This window comes from Pezoporus wallicus, unplaced genomic scaffold (assembly GCF_028554395.1).
Source record: "Pezoporus wallicus isolate ANWC-B61680 ecotype Strahan unplaced genomic scaffold, APGP_CSIRO_Pwel_v1 contig_6936, whole genome shotgun sequence".
Taxonomy (NCBI): Eukaryota; Metazoa; Chordata; class Aves; order Psittaciformes; family Psittacidae; genus Pezoporus; species Pezoporus wallicus.
This window is the reverse complement of record NW_026642285.1, coordinates 387,304-412,581: the sequence shown is the minus strand read 5'-3', so window position 1 is coordinate 412,581 and position 25,278 is coordinate 387,304. Positions and strand designations below refer to the sequence as shown.

General features: G+C 39.8%; 1 protein-coding gene across 1 annotated transcript in view; it reads left to right on the top strand.

The window, feature by feature from the left end:
• Positions 1-25,041, top strand: part of CLMN (calmin) — a 79,485-nt gene extending 54,444 nt beyond the window's left edge. The window contains exons 2-13 of the mRNA XM_057428392.1: positions 4,077-4,138; positions 7,085-7,180; positions 8,442-8,525; positions 11,152-11,244; positions 13,178-13,368; positions 15,173-15,366; positions 16,344-16,426; positions 17,871-19,172; positions 20,183-20,364; positions 21,884-21,944; positions 22,966-23,027; positions 24,578-25,041. Coding sequence (XP_057284375.1) covers positions 4,077-4,138; positions 7,085-7,180; positions 8,442-8,525; positions 11,152-11,244; positions 13,178-13,368; positions 15,173-15,366; positions 16,344-16,426; positions 17,871-19,172; positions 20,183-20,364; positions 21,884-21,944; positions 22,966-23,027; positions 24,578-24,731 — 2,564 coding nt within the window. The 3' untranslated portion in view covers positions 24,732-25,041. The remainder of the gene's footprint in view (positions 1-4,076; positions 4,139-7,084; positions 7,181-8,441; positions 8,526-11,151; positions 11,245-13,177; positions 13,369-15,172; positions 15,367-16,343; positions 16,427-17,870; positions 19,173-20,182; positions 20,365-21,883; positions 21,945-22,965; positions 23,028-24,577) is intronic.
• Positions 25,042-25,278: the final 237 nt, after the last annotated feature.

The following is a 25,278-nucleotide window of genomic DNA, read 5'->3' as shown; positions in this document are numbered from 1 at the left end:
AGTGACCTTTCAGGAGATCTGAAGAAGGAGGAAATGGTATTATCAGTAAATGCCTGAGGAATTTCTAGGCTGGTGGGGAAGGAAATAGTGCCACTGAGGAAAGCACCAGAACTCTGTTGTCCATTAATGACTTAACCTTGAATTTACCCAAGTGGTTTTTGAACTAGCTTAGTTTTACTCTATAACAAATGAGTCGCCTTTGCCATAAAATTTGACAAACCAGAATATATATCTTTGTAAATATTTCTTTGCAAACTGACTAGGCTGTAGATACTGTGGCTGAGCCAAATTCTGCCAAATTCTGCTTTTAGGTCACAGTTGTGGGCAGAGAACTGTGTGGGTTATACAATAAGCTCATCATCCTACCAGTACACCTTTTGCTTCTCTAGGGGTTCCTTCCCTTCTAAATTAATGCAGCAAATGCCTGTCAGTGCCTTACCTGTGTACTTCGATATAAAGCTGTTCCTTTACAACATCTAAGACCCTACTGTAAAAGCGTGTTGCAGCTGAGCTTATTGCAAGAGTATGGAAGACCCAGCTTCTCTGTGTGGTGGTCAGAATTTCTCTTCGTAATTTTTCTCTTTTGTCAAGGTCTGAGTTGAGCTCAACCGAAATGGCAGTTCCTAACTGTTTACTACCTTCCAGGATTACATCTTTGATTCCAACCCTCACAGCAGACATCCTTCTTTTCCAGCATAGGATTTGTGTGCAGGCCAGCCATATGGTGTGTGTAATTATTATTTTATAATGGTGTTATTGCTCTCTAGCTGCCCAGTAAACACAGTGCAGTTTCAGTAAACTATATACATAGGCATAGGAACTTTAGACTTGAACGATTTTCTTCATTTTTATACAATAGTATAAAAATGCGAAGGAGAAAAAAAGATTACATTTAATTTATAAGAACTGCATAAAGTTCATATAGTCTCTACAATCGTCTCAAATGAAAAGGTTGTGGAGAAGAGGGGCTGTACTGAAACTGGGAGGTCCACAAAACTGGAGAAGAATAAGTTAAAGGCTGAACCCAGGACAGGCATGTCAGTAAATACCTGTGCTGAACTTTTCCCATTAACTCTACCATTGAGAATATGGCCTGCATTAGGTGTTTGTCTGCTTTAGGGATTTTATAAACACATTTCCTTCTCTTTCCTTTTGCCCATCCAGTTACTATTGCTTTGGATTATTACAGAATCAAATAGCGTCTGTTCTGGAGTCATCATTCTTACTTGAAAGAGGCTGCTTGCTGTAGGAAGGATCACTGGTTGGTGTCAGAAACCTGTGTATATGTGCAAGTTCTTTCCTGAATGAGACTTTTAGGGATTTTTTTTATTTTCTTTTTTTTTTTTTTGGTGTGCGAGCTTCCTGAAGCAGTAATACCAGTTTGGCTCACCCATCTTTTGAGGCATATGTGCAGCTCTAATTTGCATCCATGATAGAATTTCTGCAGCAGAATTAGGAGCCAGTGTGTGCTCAGTTTCATGGATGATCTGTAAATAAACACAGCTCTCTTTTTTATCCTTATTTACTGTGAAAATGAAGGTTGCCAAAGTGACTGGTGAAAAATTGGACTGAAAACCAAAAAGCCAAGGTGCTGATGAAATCAGAAAACATTCATTTTGCTTCTGTGTACCTTCTGTGTTTCCTCTTTGATTCTGGTCAACACTGAGATTCTGTATATCCAGCCCATTTGATAAGGTCCCCCATCCTCCCTGAAGCATGGTGCTGCCCACCTGAGAATTCCTGAGTATTTTCAGACATGCTTAAGAGGTGGCCCTCTTGCCTGCCACTGCTACGCCTGTTTTGTCTTCCCCTTTTCACCAAAACATGCATTTGAACAAAAAGAAGTATATCTGGGAACAGATTTGGCTTAACATTAACCTCCACCCACCCTCAAAAGTTAATTTTAACAGATCAGTTGTGGAAGTTACACCCTAGGTGACACATAGCTGTGGATGTGTGAGTGATTGGAAAGCCAATTCTGGGGTCAAGGTGTTGAAGGAAGGGAAGCCCAGGAAAGATACGACACATCTCTTAAGTTTATTGTACTTTGAGATTTGTAGGTGGTAAATGCTGTGGGGTTTTTATAGATATTCTGGAACTCTAATATAACTTACAGTTTCATTTGTAGAGAGCTGTTTCAAATCTGTGCACATTTTTCTAAGATATCTTAAAAGCCAGCAGCAATAATTAGTTTGGCATTTTCCATGTTTTCGAAAGCATTTAAATGGTAATGACTTTTTTTAACCATTCTCACATAAAATTAGGTTTTACAGGAGTAAGAGGACTTAAAAGGCCTGAACAGCCATCAGTGACAGATGTGATTCATGCTGAAAGCTGTCTTCCAAGGCATCAAAATAAGGAAAGCAATTATACATATGATTAGAGACTGCTGACCCTTAAGTTAAAATGATCAAAAGGAACAATATGAAAATGTGATTTACATAAGCTACTACTTAATCTGTAATTAGTCTGACCAATAAAAACAAACCAGACTTTTACAGAAAGTGATTTCCCAGTAGATAGGTTAGCTATTTTTGTAGGGCTGAAGAAACACAAAATGATTCTAAAATGTATTTGATATGCTCTTTGAGTAAATTGAAATACAGCATATAACTAGTTTTAGTGGTTTTTGTTCAGAAATTGTCAGATTTCCTTAATTCAAGTGAAATTTGAGAACCACTTGAGAATAATTGTCTCCACAATGAAATATTACTTTGTCAGTTTACTTCATTTATGTTAGATATATGGTTTACTTTTTTATATTAGAAGGTAAATGAATGTTGGTCAGTAATATGATTCCCCTTACACTTTTGCTGTAGTTCACTATGGAAATGGATTCAGGAAATCGCAGATGTGATTAAAAACTCTTCAAGAGCTGTTTGTACAGCACCTAGCCTGTAGCACTTCTGGCAAGGAGCAAGCACTCCTCCTCTTACTGCAATATAAGTAAAATGATCCTTCAATGTAGGGACTTGGAATTTTGATTTTAGATGCACTAGTTAGGTGTCCTGGGTTCAGCAGTAGCAGTCATTTTTCTCCTTCTTAGTAGATGGTGCAGCACTGTGTTTTGACTTTCAGCCTGGGAACAGAGCTGATAACATTGATGTTTTAGTCTGGCCAAGGACTTTGTGAGCCTCATGCTCTGCCAGGGAGGAGGGAAAGCCGGGAGGAAGCAGAGACAGGACACCTGACCCAAACTGACCAAAGAGGTATTCCATACCACAGCACATCATGCCCAGGATGTAACTGAGGGTTACCTGGAAGGGCTAGTTCACTGCTGGGTATCAGTCGGTACTTGGTTGGGCTGGGGGGGGCCGAGTTATTGGTTGGCTGGTGGTGAGATGTATTCTCTTCCCTTGTTATTTCCTTTATCATTGTTATTACTGGTGGTAGCAGTAGTGATTTGTGTTATACCTTAGTTACTAAACTGTTCTTATCTCAACCCGTGGGAGTTGCATTCTTTTCGATTCTCCTCTCCGTCCCTCCGGGAGTAGGGGGAGGGCAAGAAGGGGGTGAGTGAGTCAATGAGCTGCCTGACTGGTTTTAAACCACCACATTAGGAGACTGTGAAGATGAGATTTGATGAGGTTTTTCCATTCATAAGAATGAAGACAAAATTGTTGTGTGGCTAATGTGGTCCTGTTCCTTGTGCATACAAGTAAGTACACTGGAATCCATGGCAGCCTGATTGGCATGAGGCATCAAAGCAATAATCCTATAAATGGACATAGAAGGGTCAAGCTGCCTGCTCAGAGGCTAACATCACTGAGGAGCTGTGCACAACATGTAAATATTCACCTCCCAAAAGCTGCAGTGAAGATTGTGAAACTGAAGAGAGATTTCTTCCTACATCCTTTAGAATGCATCTACAAGTGCACAGCTTGTGTCTGGGCAAAGAAATTTTATAAAACACCATAGCTCAACCTTATATTTCCTGATTTGGAATATATTTGTTTTATTCGCAGGGCTCTCATGAATTCTGACTGCTTTGTGCGTCAGTTTTTGAAATTTCGTACAAGGTTTTCCTCTTCAGGAAAATAAAGTGCTGGTTTTTTTTTTGTTTCTTGTATTTCTAGTGGAACGGGAAAATGTACAGAAGAGGACCTTTACCAGATGGATAAACCTACATTTGGGAAAGGTAAGACTGACAAACAGCCTTGATATTGGGATACAAGGACCAAACCATAGATGTATTGCAGGTCATGTCTTTTAAAGTAGTTTAAATTTGGAAACAAATTTGACTTCTGTGCATATGGGGATGTTTGGAGGAGAATGACGGGAAGCATATTTCTGGTTAAAAAAAAATTGCTTTTGAGGCACAACAAATGCTTGGCTGGCTTTAGTTCACCTCAGGTGCATTTAAGCCCGAGTTTAATGTTGTCATGAGGCTAGAATTTTCCCACAGAACTTACTCACATAAAGTCAAATGTGGCTGAGTTTGCTCTGAGGTGATTGTGTTCTTCCATGGACTGGAAGTTCAAGCATTGGAGTCATCATGGCCTATGTTTTTCAGAACCTGGCTTCATCCCAGAGCTGCAGATGGGAGCCATTCGTTACTTGTCAGTCATGAGGGGAGGAGGGCTGTATGATGGGATCTTTATGTATCCACTTCCACTAGAGAGCTAATTTTTGGACATCATATTTTTAAGATGTGATTGTTTCTTAATCACACCCTCATATGGCTATTAAACCTAATTTACTTTTCTTATTGATAGTAGTGATAACTCTCCTGAGTAGTCTGCCACTTGGAGAATGATTTTCCTGCTGTTGAGGATGGAAAGAGATAAGAAAACATATGTAATATTCCTGAGACAGAAGTAATGCTTAGTGCAGGATCAAGGAATCAGACCAGCTTCCTAATCTAGAAGAAGTCTTAACTTGGACTGGAGCTTGAAATTCACAGTGCTTCTAGTACCTGTGTCTGAATTTCATAAAGTACAGACTGGGAACGAGTTTGGGCTACAAGCTGACTCTCAGTTTAGCTCCTGTAGTTCTTGGGAAGTGATTGCATTTCAGACATAGTAAAGTAAAGGAGTTCTAGAAGAAAGCCATCACATACATAGCTGCTTAAGTTCTCTGTTCTGCAACTGAGTCTTGCTGAAGAAGGGATCCTCACTGGAAAGTCGGAATAAGACTAGTAGGAAATGTTTTGACTAGCAGGTGCTCCCAGAGGTCTCTCAGAACAAAGGCAGTGTTACATGATGCCTTTTTGAATCAGGATCTAGGGCTTTATACTAACAGTAATTTTGGAAGTTGCCAGAAAAAGTTGTCAGATATGTGACTGTGGAAAAGGTCTTTGATTTACAGAAGGAATCAGATCCTTAAAAGGCTATAGGGTGCTGTTAATTCTGCCTTGCTAAACATGTGAAGTCTTAGAATCTGAGTGGGCAGGTGAACTGTTTTCTCTGGATTCAACCAAGAAAAGTGCTTCTCTGAAGAAAAAGCAAAAGTCTTCCCCTATATTAAATGTTTTTCCTGGAAGTGGCATAGTAAACGTACCCATGTAAATAACCAAAGCTTTGCTAAAGCTCTCTCTAATTACAGGTGATTCTCTGAGGACACCCACTGAGGAAGGTGACCTTTATCCTCAAAGGAACACTTGTGTCAGAGTGGCTTGTTTATTTTAAAAACAGCAGTGAAGTCTTCTTCTTGTACTTTTTCAGGAAACTTATGGTGTGCTGTGTCCTCTTTTGGAGTAGACAGTCCCATTTGGGTCATCCTTTGATGGCTCTGCTGGTCATGGGATAATTAGGAGTAGACTGCATCTTCTGAGTTCTGGTTGCTCTTAAGTACTGAAAGGATAAAAAAGGTTTGGGTTTGAGGCTTTCAGATAGGTTATTTGATTTTTAAATGAAGGATACTTTGCTTTCTTTCAGTATGGATCATTACTTAGTACTCTTGGCTAGATTAAAGGCTAGTAACAAAAACGTATTGTCCAGTTTTCCAGAAGCAGTGCTTAATTGAACAGTAGTGCATTGCCCAACCAGAGATGAAAAGATTGTGCTCTTTAGGGATATGTAAGTGAGTGACACCTGAAAAGAGCATAATTGCTGCAGTCGGGACTGCTCCTAAGGGCTGAGCTGACTTGGCTGTGTGCCTCATAGCGCACACATCATCAGACACCTCAGTGAAGTGAGGAGATAGTTCCCTTTCGGAGGAGTCTGCTGAGAAGAGAGAGGCACAATAGAAGAAGCTGCTATTTAAAGTAGGAAAAGAAATGGGCAGCAACGGAAATGAAAATAGTAGGAAACAGAATGACACCACCAGAAACCTTACAGAGGAGACATTGTGGATTGCAGGCTTATTTCAACATAAAGTGGGATTTGCTTCTTCTGAACTTGTTGTAGTTTGAGGGATCAGCACCCAACCCTTGGGTGGTCACTTCCTAGGCAGACTATTTAGGGTGAGACTCTGTTATGGGAAATCTGGAATAAGTCTTCATCTTATCTCAATTACATGAATACTGTACCTCAGTTCTAACTCTGACATTCCTAGGCCAGAATTGCCACTGATACGAAGAACAGAGCACCTCCCATATGAAGACAGGCTGATAAAGTTGGGGCTGTTCAGCCTGGAGAAGAGAAGGCTGCGTGGAGACCTCATAGCAGCCTTCCAGTATCTGAAGGGGGGCTATAGGGGCTCCGGAGAGGGATTCTTCATCAGGGCTTGTAGTGACAGGCCAAGGGGTAATGGGTTTAAACTTAAACAGGGGAAGTTTAGGTTCGATATAAGGAAGAAGTTCTTCACTGTGAGGGTGCTGAGGCACTGGAACAGATTGCACGGTGAAGGTTCCATCCCTGGCAGTGTTCAAGGCCAGGTTGGATGGAGCCTTGGGCAACATGGTATAGTGTGAGGTGTCCCTGCCCATGGCCTAGGGGTTGGAAGTAAATGATCTTACAGTCCTTTCCAACCTTAACCATTCTGTGGTTCTGTAGTTAGCCCTTTCTTCCTGCAGGCTAAGTTTTACTCCTAGTATCTCAGTCTTGTAAAATTCTCCTTCTTACTCTCTGAAATCATAGTGACTTATCAAGCAGTACTGCTTTAAAAGCTACCTGTTTTGTTTTTTTTTTTATTTTCTACACAGTGCAAGCCTCCTCTGAAGGTGAAAGACTTGTTTGTTGATGTACAAGATGGCAAAATCTTGATGGCACTACTGGAAGTCCTGTCAGGACAAAAGCTGGTATGTATACGTTAATGCTCACATATTCCATTTGGAGATCACCCAAGTCATGTTACCAAGAAAGGATATATTTGCTGTATTGTTTTTTTTAATGAATTCTGTTTCTGTGTTGTCTGATATGCGCTTAATAGGTCTGCTGATGCTCGATGTAGTTGTGCGTTTAGTTCTGGTGTCCTGGCTAAGACTTCATTAGTCTTACTGATAGGGTATATATCAGAAGAGCAAAGCTTCACTTACCAGAATCTTTTTCCCTCCTCCTTTCTTTGCAAGAGCTGTAGAAAGTTGTACATACCAGAAGTGGAAACACCCAGTACAAATATAAATGACCAGCTAGACTTGGCATAATGTTTTCTTTCTCCATCAGTCCTGTCAGCAAGTACTCTCTTCTGTGTCGGTATCACACTTGGATAAGAGGAAACCTGTTCTGCAGCTGTCTCACCACTGCAGATGCACTCAGACGATGATGATCTACAGTGACTGAGCCATCTGCATACTGCAGCACGAATGGCCTCTGCGGTCACACATTCACAACTGCTTGTTTTGTAATACACTTGCAGTTTTGGGGAGCAGTAGTAGAAGCTTCACTGTCTTTGTGTGCATTCACAGAGGTTGCATTGAAAGCCAGGCTGGAAAGGAATTGAAGGGGGTGACACCTCATGGTAAACCTGAGGCTGTGCCCAGCAGGTCAGGGAGGAGGGCAAGGCAAGAGGTAAGGTCAGCTGGCTGGACTTGTTGCACTGGCAGTTAGGTGTTCCTGCACACGTGTGATGGAAACTGTGCTAAAGTGGAACTGCAGGGAGACAGGCATGCAACAAATCTGTTTCATTTCTGCCAAAGTGAAGGTATCTGCTTCCCACCTGCCTGTGCCTGCAGTGAAAGCTGCTCACACTTCCTAATTAGGATCATGCAATTCAGTTCAATTTAAGAAAAAAAGATAAATCCATTATTATGTATTTTCAGGTAAATTTGATCCTGTGACTGAACATAGTTGGGGCATGATTACATAAATAATCAATGTGGCAGGTTGAAGAGAGGGATAACATCTGGAAAGCAGGAAAGCTGGTTGCTAACCCTGTTTTGCTACAGGAAGGGCAGATCATGTAGTTGAAGCACTTTACTGATCAGCAAAGATGACAGTAATTTTACAGAGGTAGGTTACCTTAGTCTTATTTTGCCTCTGTGTCAATAGTTTCTAAGCTTCATATGACATGGTGAATAATTCTACTGTTTTTACAAACAGTGTGGCTTTTATTTTTTCTAGATGCATGAATACAAATCTTCAAGCCATCGCATTTTTCGTTTGAACAACATAGCCAAAGCACTGAAGTTCTTGGAGGATAGTAATGTGAGTATATCCAAAGGTCTTAATGTTTTCTCTCCATGTATGTTGCAAATTATATTGAAATTGTAATTAATCTGATGTGCTGCATGTATGTAAGAGGAATGTACCACTTAAAGGCACTATGACTTACCTTAGCAGCAAGGCTGAAAAGCACATAAAAATGCACAGCGAGAACACCTACAGAGTCTAAAACAAGGATTATGTCTTCATTTTATAATGTAAATGTTCAACAGGATTAAAGGATCAGGAATCCGATATTAAAAGGAATTAAAAAGAAATGCAAGTAATTCTTATGAACTGGGTCTTAGTGGCATTGCTTCAGTTCCGCTGAAGGTAGATGACTTGGTCAGTAATATTTACAGTATTACAAATCATGTATTTATCTGGCAAACTCCTGCAGCAGCTGATCATGAGTCAAAGGCAGGAAAAAAATAAATCTGAGAACATGACATAAAAGTATAATTCCAGGAATCAAAACCTTATAAGGATATAACTTCCTTTGCAGTCAGTGTGGTATTATTGCAACATCACTTTCTATTGTAAGTGACCAAGCAAGATGAGAGCCTGTAGCTTGAAATTATTCATACTTTTTTATTTGTTTATTTCTTTCTTTATTATTTCTCCCATTAGGGCTTTATTCTAAAGCCCTGTGGATGTGGCTCGTATTTTGAAAAATTCCTGCTCTTGAAAAATGTGAGAAGCAATGGAGGCAAGAGAAATCCTAGCCATGTAACAACTCATATATATGGTATATCTAGGTCTTTCAGAAGGAGAAAACAATTATTAGACTACGTCCTATAAAGGACTGCAGTAGGGTTTGAACTTTATGGGTGAGGAAAGATCCAGTGTGTGCTTATGGGCAAAACCCTGCCTTACGTGGAATGCCACAACAGCAACTGATGTAACTTTGCTGCTTCCCTGCAATGAGCTTAGCTCTTGCTCCAGAGATTGTGGCGCCAAGCTAGTCATGCAGGACAGTCACTGAGAACCCTCTGTGGGAATGAGCATGATGTGAGGTTCTTAGTGGATCTCTTACAACCTCATGGATGTGGGAGATTTAACCTCCTTTGCCTTTTTCCCCAGGCGATGATGTGAAAGGTTAAGAGGTTGTCCAGTAACTTGCAGGTATTCCAGTCTCCTTTTTGAAACTCCATCAGTAGGGGCTGATCTGGCCCCTCGATGTGTATGTCTATGTGTCCTGCTATAGAACTGCTGAGAAATATTTCACATTTTCACATATTTCTTAACAGTTTCCCAGTTGATGCTTTCTACCCAAATGCAGCTCAGTTCCACTGGCAGATGGCATATTTTTCTCTTGGTTGATATCAGCACATTACAGAGCTGCAGCTGGAGCATGTCTGGTTGTCAGGACCTCACTACAGGACAACCTAGAACCAAAATGAGCAAGGCCAGGCCTTGCTCCAGGAGAAGCCTTAGACACAGGCAGCCTTTTAATTAGTAGTGCTAAAACACCTACTTTTCTATGGATTTCTTGTTTCCTTAAGGGCAGGCATCCAGTATCTTGTAGCCAGGTATCTCTACTGAGCTGGGTGACAAACATAAGCAGCAGTGAGAGGACAGAGCTGACACTGAGAGCAGTCTAATGATAAGTACCACTCACTCACCATTTTGAAGAAACTGCTATTCAGACGTACTAGGTCTTAAAGGTTTTCCCATGCCAAATACCTTGGAGCTAGCAAGAAATCTGAGCCTTGAAACATGACAGCTAGAGGTGTCTTCTTGCTAAGATTGAAAACTGTTGTGCAAACCACGAGATAAAAGTTATTTTGCTTTACTTTTTTCAGTTTAACCAAGCCGATTAGTGAAAGTGTTGGCAAAATGCCTTGGTTGCCAAGAGCTTCAGGGTTAGATATTAAACCATAGTGGGTGGAACTCATCAGCGGACGCTTCTGTAGAACCAGGACAGCAGGGTAAAGCAATGCTAAGTGATTCTTCATGCACAGGATTTCTCAGTGATAAATGAGCTGTATGCTGGGCTTTAACTCTGTCTGGGTGCCATGTGTAGTGCGGACGGCTTCCTTGCTTCCTCCCTCCTCCATGACCTTTGCCAAAACCAAGTCTGTGTTGTCAAAGAGAATAACATCCTGGTGTTACCAGGTGAAAGAAACCACAGTGTGGGAAAGTCTAGAGTTTGCTTGGATTAGGCAACTCTATCCTTTGCTAACTGATTTAATCAGAACTCTGTGACAAGCTATGTGAGGTGAGATAAGCAAGGAGAAGGGGGATGCATAGCAAAACAGAAGTAAGCAGATCTTATTACGACTTTATTTTTGTATGAGAAGTGACTCTACTTTTTAAGAATAGGATCCCCTGGAGACGGCACCATCTTGTTCAATTTTTATAAGAAGGAAATGCATTTGTGGTTCTCAGGGTGCAGAATTGGGCTCATTTTTGTTCTGCAGACTGTGCTGGGGGCTTGAGACAGGAGTTCCATGAGCAGGGCGTTTATGATCAGGACAAATTACCAATAACGTAAGATTTCAGAATTGGTTTTTGGCTGGTCAGTCAGTGGCAGAAGTGTTCTGGACATGCCCAGAAGTCTGGGTGCACTTTTTGCATTTACCTTGCTTCTTTGAATTTGGCTCTGAATTTATGATCTCTTCTACAGGTAAAGCTTGTTAGTATTGATGCAGCAGAAATAGCAGATGGAAATTCCTCTCTGGTTCTTGGACTAATATGGAATATAATCTTGTTTTTTCAGGTAATGCAACTTGAATACTCTAATCATACGTGAACAATCTTCCTAATATCAATCTATTCCAGCTGAACACTGCTTTTCAAATTTATTTTTCATCCTAAAGAACATAATTAAACATGTCAAACCTGAGCTTTTGCCTCCTAATTTTATACCTGCAGCTGTTTCATTTTACTTCATTTGAACTATTTTGGTGTAAATAGGAAACAATTTAAGACTTGTTTCACTTGGACCAGAATTAGAGCTTCAGATTACCCCTTTCCCTTCTCTCCTGCGCTTTGTCAGGGTTCTGTTCCAGATTCCCTGGATCTGAACCAATGTCTTGGGTTTGGTTCCAGGTCACAGTTTATTTTCAGTAACCTTTTCTAGATTTGGTACAATGTGGTGGGAAATTCCATGTAGAATCACTGATCTCTGGAGGCTTACTCAACATGGCAAAAATTTGCAACTGATGTATGATACGGAGAAAACTCCAGGAACAAACTTGCCAACAATGTTTTCAAGCTGACAAGCAGGTATTCTTTATTGCAGCGCCGGGAGACACGGGGCATAGCTCCTCCTAACGTGTGTCTCCCTACTGCCACACAAGCCATCCTTTTATAGCCACTGGGCATACATACATATTCATGAGGCTACATATGGATTACATAATTTTCCAGAAAGTTCCCCGCATGCGTACAGAATTGTGGTGGTGGTCTCTGAGGGTCGTTTACTTCTTCCAACAATCTTCATCACTTCTGGCAGCCTTTGAAGCATGTGCAGTAGATGCTCATACCAGTTTAATTGGTTCGTTAGCACCAGAGACATAATAATCCTCCTATCCTCCTACTTATCAGTTAAACTGTAGCCCATCCTGAACACCTGCGTTTCCCAGAAACTCCTTATCCCTGTGTCCTGTTCTTCTAGACTGCTTTTCTTAAACTATGTCACAACTATAACGATTTATCTTGCGAGAATTCTCAATATGTTCTCTAGCTGTACTCTATTTTTTTTCTCTATGTATCATGCACCTCAGTAATTTTCCATTGATACTGTTACAAAGCCATCAAACTTAACATTACTTAAATCTAATTCTAAAGGTTTCTATATTCCATTTTGTGATTTTTGTGCCCCCTTGTTTCACGTCGAAGACCAAATGAAAGATCTTGAAGGGCCTGGAATGGATAAAACTGATTTGAGCTTGAAAATTGATTTAGCCCCAGGCTTAGATTAAAACTGGTCTATAATCTACATGTATTTTGAAAATTACCTTCTAGATAATACTAAATTGTAATGAACAGAGAGAGATGGTGGAAGGGTTCTGCAACTCTTGTAAGGCAGTGAGGCTTTTCACTCTCTTTCATTTAAAAAATGGCAATAGTTTAAAAATTTATCTCAAAGTTGCACTGGGGTTTCTCTCCCTAGCTGAGCTCCTCAGGCTGAACAGTGCTGCACAGCACCAGTTTGGCCAGACGGAGTCACAGGCAGGGATGCTGTGATGAGAATCTGCTGCGTCAGCAGCAGAGGGCACGAGGGACCTAAGAGCAGCAGAGTTGATAATTTGGAATCAAATGTCAATGCTGACCAAGGACAGGAGTGCTGCTGCAGGTCACCATTTCCTAACTAAAAATATTTCAATCAAGCAAGACCTGTGAAGAGAACAATTTCAGTTAAACATTTTTGTCAAGGACATTGTCTCTGTGCTTTTTAATGCAAGTTCGCTCAGTTCAGCCTGCACTGGTACTTTGCCCTTTCTGTTTCCTGGGGTGGGCAGCTGGGCTGCTGCTGGCTGTCACGCCTGTGCAATGCAAGTTGGGAATTATAATGGGCAGGTCTATAACTACCTCTTAAAATTCAGTTATGCCACTGTCATCTTTAAAGTTTTCATGAGAACAAGCACCGAGTTCTCTATGCAGCCACTGTTAAACAAGAACAATGTGTGTTTTGCCTTTTATTGCAGATTAAGGAGCTGACAGGCAACCTCAACAGGAACTCCTCCTCCTCCAGCCTGTCCTCCGGGCCCAGTGGTCCGGAGTCAGACACATCCCACCCCAGCACTCCTAGCGTGGAGAGAAACATGTTCATTACAGTGAAGGATCAGCGGAAAGCCATCAGAGCCCTTTTAATCTGGGTACAGAGGAAAACCAGAAAGTAAGCTAACAAACCCATGTACAAAATCCTGTTTTGCCACCTGCCGTCTTGAAGCTGAATCTTTCTTCTCTTTCCTTTCTCTTCCTTCTCTCTTTTCCCCGTGTGTGTGTTACTGTGCACGGTGGCTTCTTCTGCTTTCTAAGTTTGGAGGTGCAGGGTCTCTGCAGGGGGGTATTACTGCTATTACCATCTGACAGCAGCCATTTGACCCTGAAGCTGTGTGCGCTGCTGGCTTAATGATTTGAGCGTTAAATGTTAACTTGTACGACTCTGCTTGGCACTGTTTAAAACAGGATCGTTCCCTCCTCCTCCTGCTCCCTGGCTTTCCTGCAGTCTTTTTGATATCTTTCACTGAGTAAAGGGTAGGCACAAACAAGGGGTGAACTGAAAAAACAAGTATATTGAAAGGTTTCAGCAACAGCCTTTTAAATTAAGTGGCAGCCCCGAGGCAGCTTCTTGTGTGCTGCCGAGTGCCTTGAAGGACAGAGCCCCTATTAAAGTCGCTCTTTCCTCAGAATTAGAGAGGGGAAGGCGATGAATCTTGAGTCGCTTCTCATGAACATGTAATATTTGGATCCATTTCCATCGCTCAACCTATCTCTCTATAATAAAAAGGCAGTTCTTTCACCAAAGCATTTTGTATAGTAATACTTTAACCTGGCAGCATTAGATTAAAAAACATTAATGTAAGATGTCTAGCACACGTGTAAATGCCTAGAATGTATTTTATATGTATTGTTATCGGGGGTGACGACTGCCAGAAAGTATTAGAGAGGGCATGGGTCAAACTTACTTGTAAGTTGGATAACTGAACATTTGGCATTTTTGTCTGTTCATGGATTTTTACGTCCAAATCTGTCTATGAACACAAATGTTCTGTGTCTAGTATTGAAAATACACATCTACATTTTAAATACTTGGTCCTGCAGGTCACATAATCCCTTGGTTATCTTCAGTGAAGCTAAGGGTGCTTGTTGTGCAAATAAATCTGTCCCATCAAGATCCGTAGTTCACTGCTGCCAGTGCAGACCATAAAGAAACCACAGGTTTAGTCCCAAAATAATGCTGATACTGTCATTAACAAGGAGGTGGTACAAGGAGAGTGAGGACGAAATAAGTAAAGGCCATAGGCTTTTCAGTTCAGACAAAGAGTACAAATTGAAAACATAGGAGAAAATTGTTCTTGCAACTTCATTATTAGAAGCATAATAGCATCATTATAATCCTGCTATGCAGTGATCTGTGCAGAAGTTTCTGTTCTGTGGCTGTACTTCATTGCAAGTTTGACAGTTGTTTTTTCCTCCAAAACTTTGAGCATCTAACACACTCGTGGTTTCTACATATACTGGCACCATTTGCATTTGGCAAAGCAGTTTGCTGCTGTAGAAGGCCAAGTACACAAGAATGTGAATCATTCATGCTTATATTTTTAAGTATTTAAGTGTTGGCAGTCTTCCCAAGCTATGGTATTAAAATGCTGGAGAGCAACAGAAACAGGAATCACATAGACATTTGGTTTTGTGAAAGTTAAATGTGGTTGCTGAGTTCTTGAGGGCTTTGTATTTACTAGCTGCTTCCTACAGGCAGGTTGATGTCAGCTGTTGGCCACGTTGATCCAGTTTGTGAATCCGTGTGTTTTATGATGGTATTTTGTGTGTTTCAAAATCCAAAAAGATCTCAGATGTGACTAGTGCAACTTCAGCAACCTTAATTCTAACCTTCAGGAGGCTTTGAAAATGATGATGCCTTTTCTTTGGATTTCGTAACACAACCATCCATGTGAACTGTGTGTAATTCTGTTTAGGTATGGTGTTGCAGTTCAGGACTTTACAAGCAGTTGGAGGAGTGGTCTTGCTTTCTTAGCTGTCATAAAAGCAATAGACTGTACTTTGGTAGACATGAAGCAAGCACTGGAGAAATCAGCTCGAGAAAACCTGGAGGATGCTTTCATCATAGCACAAAACAAGCTGGGTGTTCCTCGGCTCCTAGAACCAGAAGGTAAAATGCCTACATCAACCTTGTTGGGTAACATTCAAGCTATAATGAATTCACGAATATTGTGTTGTGATACCTACCAAAAACCTCCCAGTGATTAGGCTGTTGACATAATCAGTGTGTTAGGCTGATTGATAAGAAAAATAAAAAAGAATTGGTACTGGCTTGTAGTTGCATGCTTCCAGTCACGTTTGTAAACTACTTGGGAGCAGAGATCTTGCTACAGTTTTAGTTGGGTATGGTGGTCTTGGTTAATGTTTAGATGCTATGTGACATCTGCATTACTAGTGGACATTAATCCCCACCCTGTTGTGCTGAGAGGTGTCTCAATACATGAGCACTGTTTTGTAAGACCTACAGTCTGCAGACATTAAACGTCACTCCAGGATGAAGGGTATCAGTCTGCCATACCAGGAAAATGGGTAGATACCTATTCAGATGTGTTTTCATCTCCCGATTTTTCCTTTACAATGCATATACACACACACATATATATATATGTAAATATATGTGTGCGTATATGTATATAAATGAAGCTTCTTGCAGTGTTTTTTACTGAACTGTACTAGACAGGTATTAGGCCTTGCTTTTATGACTGAAAGCAAAGATTGGTTATGTGTGCTTTCATGGGTCACCTGTAAGGTGACTGGGCCATCCTGCTAAAAATAAACCTCTGTGCTGTCACTCAACAAGATCACTGTCTAGTGACAACAACATAAATGACAGTATGAAGATGGATGAAAAGGGACCCTGATCAGGGTTTGGTATGTGTTTGGAAGCAGGAAAAAATTGGTAAGAGTAAGACATTGAGAACTCTTTCAAGTACCATCAACAGTGAAAAGTACTTCTTTTATTTGTCAGAAAAGTGTTTGTAACTGTTTCTTTCATCATGAAGGCAGGATAAATGTCTGATGATCTCTTCCTCTGCAAGAATGTTTTAGAGCCATGTGTGCTTAAGCACCTTGTGCCTGTCTCCATAGATATTATGGTGGAATCACCTGATGAACAGTCAATTGTGACGTATGTGGCGCAGTTTCTGGAACACCTCCCGGAGCTGGAAGCGGTATGTGTTTATTCCTACATCATGCCATTTTTTTTTATTTGCTTTGGTGTACTTAATAAAGTCAGATATTGCTGTATTTATCTTCTAGGTTTCTATTTAAAATAAACCACAAACTCAGGTTTAATTTTTCACAATTTTGTTAAATCCAGTCAAATGGACTTTCATTGGTGATTGCTGAAATGCTTTATGTAGAATTATGCTTTTAAAGATTTACATGCAATTATAACTTTCAGAAGTTAAACCTGGTTACATAGGGTTCTGCTATTTTGCTGTATTAGTCTTAAATAAGGCTGAATTTTATCCCTTCATCTATGATGATTCATTGGACTTTGAATTTCATTTAGACTTCTAGCTTCTCAAGTTTGAGGACCACAATCAATCTGAATTTATCCAATATCAGAGACAAGATACCAGAGGCTGGATCTTGTCAGTGCAGCAGTCAAAGCCCTCACTGTAAGCATGAAATACATTGCAGCTTAAAGGTCCAGGACTTCAATGCAGACTTTATCAGAAACAAAGAACTGAGTAGTAAGTAAGGGCTGACAGTGTCAGGGATTGACAAAGGTCTTTTGGAGAAACAGAGGGTAAATTTACAAAAGAATTAAGGGATAGGAGACAGAAAATGCAAATTAAAATGGGAAGTCCCAGGAACTGGGGAAAAGATCTGCATAAGTTGAAAAACTCTTCTGGAGGCTACTTGTAGTTCCAGACAAACTAAGTTCAACATAGTCTTTTTGGTTTGAAAGGATCCCTAAGGGACTCAATGTCCTTCTACTATCTGGGTAAGTTTGTTGCTAGAATATATGCACATAAATGATTGCTCCTGCATGAAAGGCATTTCCTCTCCTTTCTTGACTGAAGGTTCCAGTTGGTATGAATTTTGTAGTTTATAAAATTGGTGGGCATTACTAAAGTCACTGGAATTAAAATTATTACAATAATCTAATTACTATTTTTAGATTAGATGAGCAGTAAGATTTGTTGGCATGAAGTCTTGTGGGCATATTAATGGACAAAGAAAAAGACTACATTTTTAAAATACAGTATATTGGAATGGAATTAACTACTATATTAATATATTTCACAGTGAATTTAGTGGGCTTGTTAGATTTATTTTATTCCCAGGGTTTGGGATTGTTTCAAAAGGCCATGTCAGTTGTCACTACAGGTGCAGCAGGGAGAGATGAATACATTAAGAACTGAGGAGTAGCCTTGTCTGCATTCTAATCTTCCTGTACAAGTGGCTTCTTGACGCTCAGCTTTGTTCAAGCCTCTTGACTTGCCAAATTGGTTTCTCTACTTTCACAATAAGTGAGTCATGAATTGGCCATTCACAAGGTAATGGGATGATGGGCTAAGCAGTTTTTCTTCCTGTAGTGTTTGGGAAAAGTAAAATGGTATCTGAGGTATGATTTGTCTTTTAATGGTGTATCATCACTTGTAGGAGGACTTTACAGATCCTGACAAGGAGCTTCCAATTGAGTCCACATATGTTCACATCAAAGACACACTATCAGAAAAAGAAAGTAAAATCTTGATTTTAAGTGAAAGTGAAGAAAACATGTATACTGTTAATCACGAAAGGAGTCATCCTGCTCCTCCAAAGGTTCATATTCATGACACCTCTGAGAGAATCCTGTCAGAAACTGTTTCTGAAAAATGCAATGGGAAATTGAATCGCATGTCAGGTGATTCACAGGAAACGTTTGAAGAGGAGCCTCAGAGGCCTACCTCACTGAAAATTGTCAGTTTAGAATCCAGTTCCTCTTGGGACGTTCTAAGTGACAAATTCACACCAGGTGAAGGAGGCATGTCTGATGATCCACTGAAACAGAATGATGACCTTTCTCCAGCTGTTCTGACAGATCAGAAAAATTCTGTTGACTCTTTCGAAGACTACTCTGAAGAATTAACTAAAGAAACCTCTACTGAATATGACAATGAAACTAAGAGCCTTTCAGCCAATACTTCTTTAAGTCCATTATCTTCGACTTCAGGTATACTTACAGATGAATCTATAAATAAGGTAGAAGGAAGCAAACCCCAGACTTCAGTTCTTTTACCAAAAGATACCTCAAAACAAGAAGATACGCGTAAGTATGTTCTTCATCTTCTAAATGAGGAAATACTGAATATTCCACAAAATGAGCATACAGAGCAATCACCTACCTTTGAGACGATAGAAACTAACCATTGTTCACTGAATGGTTCTGACCTCAAAAGCCAAGAATTATCTACACAGCATGAAACATCTGATGACTCTCTCTCAGATGTACCTAAAAGTCCAGAGGATCTGGACAGCTGTGATGAAGTTGAGTCTTCAGCTGAAGTGCTGCCAAGTTCTTCGAAAGTATCTGTAATACCCCATGATCTCTTTTATTATCCACATTACAATGTTCCCATATCAGCAGTTTTGAACGCTTACCTTGAGCCCTGTATTGAAGATTATGATGCTGGAAATGATAAAGCTTCTTGTGAAACAGTAAGAGATGTTTTACACAAGAAGGTCTTACCAGAACAGGACCACAAGGAAGATGCTCCAGAGACAGACTTAGGGAATAAGCCAGATGTCCCTTCATCTGAAACAGAAAGTGAGAATGGCAAGGAGGAAGCAACAGATATTAACAGTCACGTGAATTCTTCCAGTGAAAAGGAAGTGCCATTACTAGTAGAAGAGTTAGAAACTGAAGAAGATGGCAAAAAGGTCACCAACCATCGAGATTCCACTATTCTACAGCATCCTGAGGTTTTTTATTTTTTGTTATTACCAGTGTTTCTTTGTGTGTATATGGGGGATTCACATCTGACTTTAGTGGTTTTCATTTGTTTTAATTTTGCCACATTTTGTAGAAATATGTAACATATACTTGGTTTCCTGTCCCGTAACTCTGCCACAGCCCTCTACTGGAATGAGTGGAATTGCAGATCCCTGGGAAGTTCTGATATTGAAAGATAGAGTAATTCCTAATATTAAGAGTACTGCAAAAAATGTGAATTTTAATTCTATTTAAAGTAGTTTGAGGCTCCTGTATAATACTTACGCACAAAGATTACCACAAAGGTATTTTAATAACTTGTAATGAGATGAACAGAAAGTAACATTGCTGATGTAGAATATAGGCAAAGGTAGTTTTGGGCTGAATCCAAATAAATTTCCCTACAAAAACTTAAACTAATTTGAGTAGGATAAATTACATGGGTAAAATGAAGGCTTTTCTATACTGAAGGAGGAGGAGGGGAGATTTTTGGTAATTATTCAATATATTGGATTTAGGCAGCTCTTCTTGCAGACATTTACTGTGAATTGTCTTACATGTTTTCCAGTGTAGTAATTTTAGATAGTGTTGTTTAGGAATGAGTGTCTATTTGATGTTACTCTATGTGTTGCATAGACGTGCTGGGAATGTTCTGGTCCTGACACTTACTAGAGTAATGAAGTCAGTCAATTTGCAGTTAGCTTCAAAGACTAATTCAGGATAGAGTTAAAAGTTTTAGCAGATTACTTCAAAGAGCCATGTCATGTCATGATTCCTTACATAAAAAAGAACTTACAACTAATTGTATGTATGTTGAACTGATGATGCTTTATAGCTGCATATATCCAAAATGACTTTCAAGAAATGAATTGCTTTTTGTTTTCTTTCAATCTTGTACTACATGCAATTTAGCATCTGAGTAGGCTGCACCACTAAAATACTTGGAAAAGTGGGGAATCAGTGTTGTTGTCTAATGCAAAATGTTTCTTAATTCCAACAGGACATAGTAGAATATGTAGAAGATTTATCAATAGACATAAAGAGATCAGAAGAAAGGAGTAATGGGGAGGAAGAAGAGGAAAACATGATAGAAGAAGAAGACTTGCAAATCTCAGAAGCTTCCACAACTATTCTGTCACAAGATAAACTGGAAAAAATTGCTGTTTGTCAGGAATTGACCAGGTATTTCACATTAACTTTGTCTTAAATGCATCTAACTGGTATGAATGCCTGGTCTTTTGGAGTGTTCCCTGTCCGCTGGATGTTTCTTGTAGACTTCTCTTAGGAGCAGTGTACTGGGACTCATTGGCTTCTTCCTCTGTTTCTCTTAAACATGTTGAATGATTTATTGCCAATGGGACTTGATTTGAGCTTGCTATGCAAACTTTGTTACACAAAACCCAACTGGAACCCCACACATTTTGAACATGGCAGTGTTACAACTGTTTTTCCAACAGAAAGAGTTTTTTGTAACATAGATGAAATAATCTGTGTGTATTATGACACTATGAAGAAGCGTAACACTGCTTCACTCCAACAGATATTTGTTAGAATTTTTTTCTGTCTGAACAAGTGAACAGCCTTGTGGTAGACTGACCTTGGCTGGCCACCAGGTGCGCACCAGGCCACTCTCTTTCCCCACCCCCAGCAGGATAGGAGGAGAAAATAAGGTGAAAAACTAATGGGTTGAGGTAAAAGCAGTCTGCCTCATTACCTGATGAAAAAAGCAAAGGCCACATGTGGAAGCAAAGCGGAAGGAGACAAGAAAAAAATAATTATCTACTTCCAGTCAGCAGGCAGTGTCCAGCTACTTCCTGGGAAGTAGAGCCTTGACAGGCACAGTGGTTGCTTCAGAGGACAAACGCCTTAATAACGTGTGTGTGTCCCTCTGCCAGCTTACTCTTTTCTCTTAGTTTCAGTTGCTAAGCACAGCATCATATGGTATGGAATATCCCTTTGGTCAGTCATGGTCAGCTGTCCCTGTCGTGTCCCCTCCCAGCCTCTTGCCCAGACTAAGCCTACTGGCCATTGAGGCAGGGGGTTAGAGAGACAGCCGAGGTGCTGTTCAAGCAGTGCTCAGCAATAGCTGAAACATTGGTGTGTTATCAGCACAGTTCTAGCTATAAATACAAGGCTTAGCGCTACACAGGGGCTGCTATACTGAAAGTTAACTGCACCCCAGCCAGGCCCAGTAAAGTTAATTTTACTCCATTTTTCTGTTCCCTCTTACATTTTAATTTAGTTCTTAGGTAATGTATTCGAGTGGGACATGAACTGTAATTTGCTGATGCGTATCACTGTGGCAGTCTAATGAATTTGAGAGAATTAGAAAAACTCACTGTCTCCTTCAAGCTCTCTGTTCCCTACAAAGTCTGTTCTTTATTTATAGACATCCATAAAACCTGGGGTATATTCTCACTTAGATGTCAATGATGTCAAAGATGGAAGAACCATATCAGATACCATTTTTCAGAAAAGATTGCAATTTGAGCATATAGATTTTTTATTGTGGGTTAGATTTCCTAAAGCCATTTTTTATATTACTGATAAATTCAAGTCCATATTCTAATACATGCTACAGTGCATGTTTGTGGTTTTGCATAGTTTGAAACTAGCATGTGCAATTGCAGTGGCTGTCTTTGAACTACAAACAAAACTTAGCTTTATGAATTTAAAAACTTTGCTTTTACATACATTTCAGAACCGGTGATGGTGATTCCAACATTTATCTCCGAAAAAGATCTCCGAATACTTCTGAGGAGGTAAGTGTGTGAAATCTGCCTATCGCTGTTTCTCTATTTCTCTTAAACTCAAAAAAATTCACATACTGGAAAAGAGTCTACTCTATATAGAAAGCTCTGTAATAATACAAAGCCGTGTGACTTCTAATAATTTTAGTGCCAAAACCAGGCATAGCTGGAAAGCTTTACTGAACTCTCCTAAATATGTGGAACTGAACCTTATTGAACCTTGAACAAACCCACAAAGAAACAGCTAATACTACAATTAAGTGTATTGTAACTTTGAGGCTTAATTTGTCCTAACCACTTTGCTTCTTTGAAGCTGCCTTGATTTGCTGCTCGAATTTTTTTTTGTTTGTACATTCTTTGCATGTTCGACAGTGTGCTGGTCACAGCCCTGCAAAAATGCTGAGTGTCTTTTGAGGTGTACTTTTTAATGAAAGATTGGGCTCTTTCCCTTTCCTTCACAGTAGTGCTGTATTATCTCAATAGGAGTTGCTAAGCCTAGAAGAATTTTGGTTGTAATGTGAAACTGCATCCTCAATGGCAGATGTAATTCATACTGGTTTCTTGAGAACACACTATACAACTGAGCTCTGGAGTTTCTATTTTCTAAATCAGAAGGGAGGGACAGAATCAGTAATCCAGATATGCTCAGCATGGATAGGAATATGGCTCTTTTTGGCGCAAAATAAAACTCTGAGCATCCCAATGTTCAATGAAATGGAGATTTCACATAGATGCTTTAGTTTTGCAGTGCTGTCAGAGCTACTGACATATATATGAATGAGGAAACCTTTTCAGATGAATGAAAGCACTTGAAAGAAAAAAAAACAATCTTATTTCACATTTTTTTCCAGTTCTGTGTGTGACCCAGACTGCAGTGGTAGATGTCCTGGCAGGGAATAAATTTATAAGCACACTTTTAATTTATTTGAGCAGAAGTTAGACTTACTGTGTATAAAACACACACACAATTACCATCTTTGTGAGATGCTGATTTATTTATTTTTTTATATAATCTATTCCTGTTTTGTTTAAGGAAACCTATGGTGTAAACGAGCAGAAGATGACAGGTATGAGTGAAGATCCATTGATCATCAGGTGAGTGGTTCTTATTCAGAGAAGCCTTTTGCATGGAATCCATAACTACTAGGTACTTCTAACAATGCTACAAAAGGATATTACCTGTAATGGTAGAGATTGACTTCATGTCTTGTGTAATGGCTCAGAGCCCATATTTCCCATAGGTATAAGGTACAAAACTTCTTTACTGCTTGATCTCCCCCTTGGCTAAAATGCTTTATCTTGACTTGAGAGGAAAGCTTCAGCTGTCTAAGCAAGATTGTCAGCACTTTCCCCACATGGTGGATATTTCAGACAAAGAAAAGTGGGATGATTTCCAATGTGAGGTCTTCAGACAGTGATGACTCTTTCCTGGTTTGGAAGACTGTCTAGACAATGTTTAGTGTGGTCAGTGCTAAGGAAATACAATACTTCAGTGGAGTTCTGGCCTCTGTTAGAGCACACATGAGTTTTTATAATTTGTATGTGTGTTTAGTTTAGATTTAGCGTGATGGATCCTGCATGCAGAATGTCTGTCCCTTTGGTATTAGGACTTACGTATCTATGAGAAAAAAGGATTGCTTTAGATTTCCCCTCTCAGCTGATACTGGTTAATACCTCCCAGAACTTCTAGTTAAAATAATGGTTGCATTAAATGCAGAAAACACAGAAAATATTATTGGGATCCAGCATCCTGGTCTCACTTATGCTTCTGTTAAAAAAAAACAAGCATGAATATGTGTCACAGTTATGCCTGTTTGCAGACTGCTGATATCGAGCAAGTGTTTTGCAATACTCAGGTATATATCCAGTATAACAGCTGAGCAAGTAGGATGCCCCAAGCCAGAAAAAAGGACTCATTAAAACATGCAAAAACCAGTTTTCTCCAAAAGTAGATTTACAAAAAGTCTACCAGAGGGTGATCCCTATAGTATTACAAAATCATAAAATGAGTATACCATCTTGTGCCTTTTTAAGTCAGTCCTTTTCTTGCCTTTGTGAGAGCTCAGTGGGCTGACAGAGTCCATCAAGCTTTGCCCTTATGAAACGCACCTGGAATTTTGGAAAGCTGGAATTCTGGAGTTGTCCTGCAAAACCCCAACTGCTAGTTGGTTTCTGGAAGCCTTAGTTTTACTTTTTTTTAATGTTCTGGTGTCTGACATGGGTACCTCTGAAAGTAGATGGCTTCAGGAAAAGGTATCAAGTCAGATATAGTGTATGAGTATTGTGAAAGTGTGGTATGTGTTGCCCACAGCTATGTTTACTGTTCTGGATATAAAAGGCATCTTTTTAACTGATGGAAATCACCTTAGATCAAACAACTGTACTGTAACAGCATGTATTTAAAATACCTGAGAATTTGTCTGGGATTCTCAGAGGATTAATGGCTATGTACATTGGCTCCTAAGAGAGCACACTGCTGAAGCCCCTTATGCACTTTCTAGTCTAGCTTGGACACCAACTGACTATACTGAAATGGTTCATTAAAGGGATGTCTTTTACTCGGTCTTTGATCTTTACACTAAATATTAACAGTGAGGAGTTTTCTTCTTTTTCCTGCATTTTACCAAATTCTCTCCTGTTTTCAGGAAGAAAAAGGACTTGGAAGCAAGTGAGACTCCAGCACCAACTCATGAAATTACAATTGTTGAGCAGCCAGAGCTATTCTACTTCATCATTTTCTTCTGGGTGCTGGCCTACTGCCTTTTACTCCTTCCACAGCTTCTTAGCAACAAAGTTTGAGCTCTATGATGTGTGAAAAAGTAATAGATGGTGTCTGGATTGCTTTGTGTATCTGCATATGAATATGTTCCTTCGGGTGAAGCACAAACAGAAATGTAGGACCTGGTATTTGTGTTTATTATCAGGCTGTCCTCAACTCCTCTACTGTTGTGCTATGACAGTGTCTTGGCACATTTTATATTATGATAATTGTGTAAATATATATAAAAATTACCTGATTTAGTAGATGCAATTTTGTACATTTGTGCCTTGCTTTATAAGATGCTAAATAAAACCAGATATTTATCAGTAGAAATATAAACAGTTCAGAGCTCTAGTCTTCAAAAATTGTTCTTCTGGCTTCATTTGCTTATGTAGGGCCTGACAGCTGTGGAAGAGGGGTAGTGTTGACTTGCCCATGAATCAGCCCACCTGAATAGAAATGTTTTATCATGTTTTCCGTGAAATTCTTTGAGAGACCTAGAGGCAGAGCGGAGCTGCAGGTGGCGGAACACACCCCAAGAATTGATTACAATTCCAGTGGCAATCCAGTGGAGCAACAAAATCA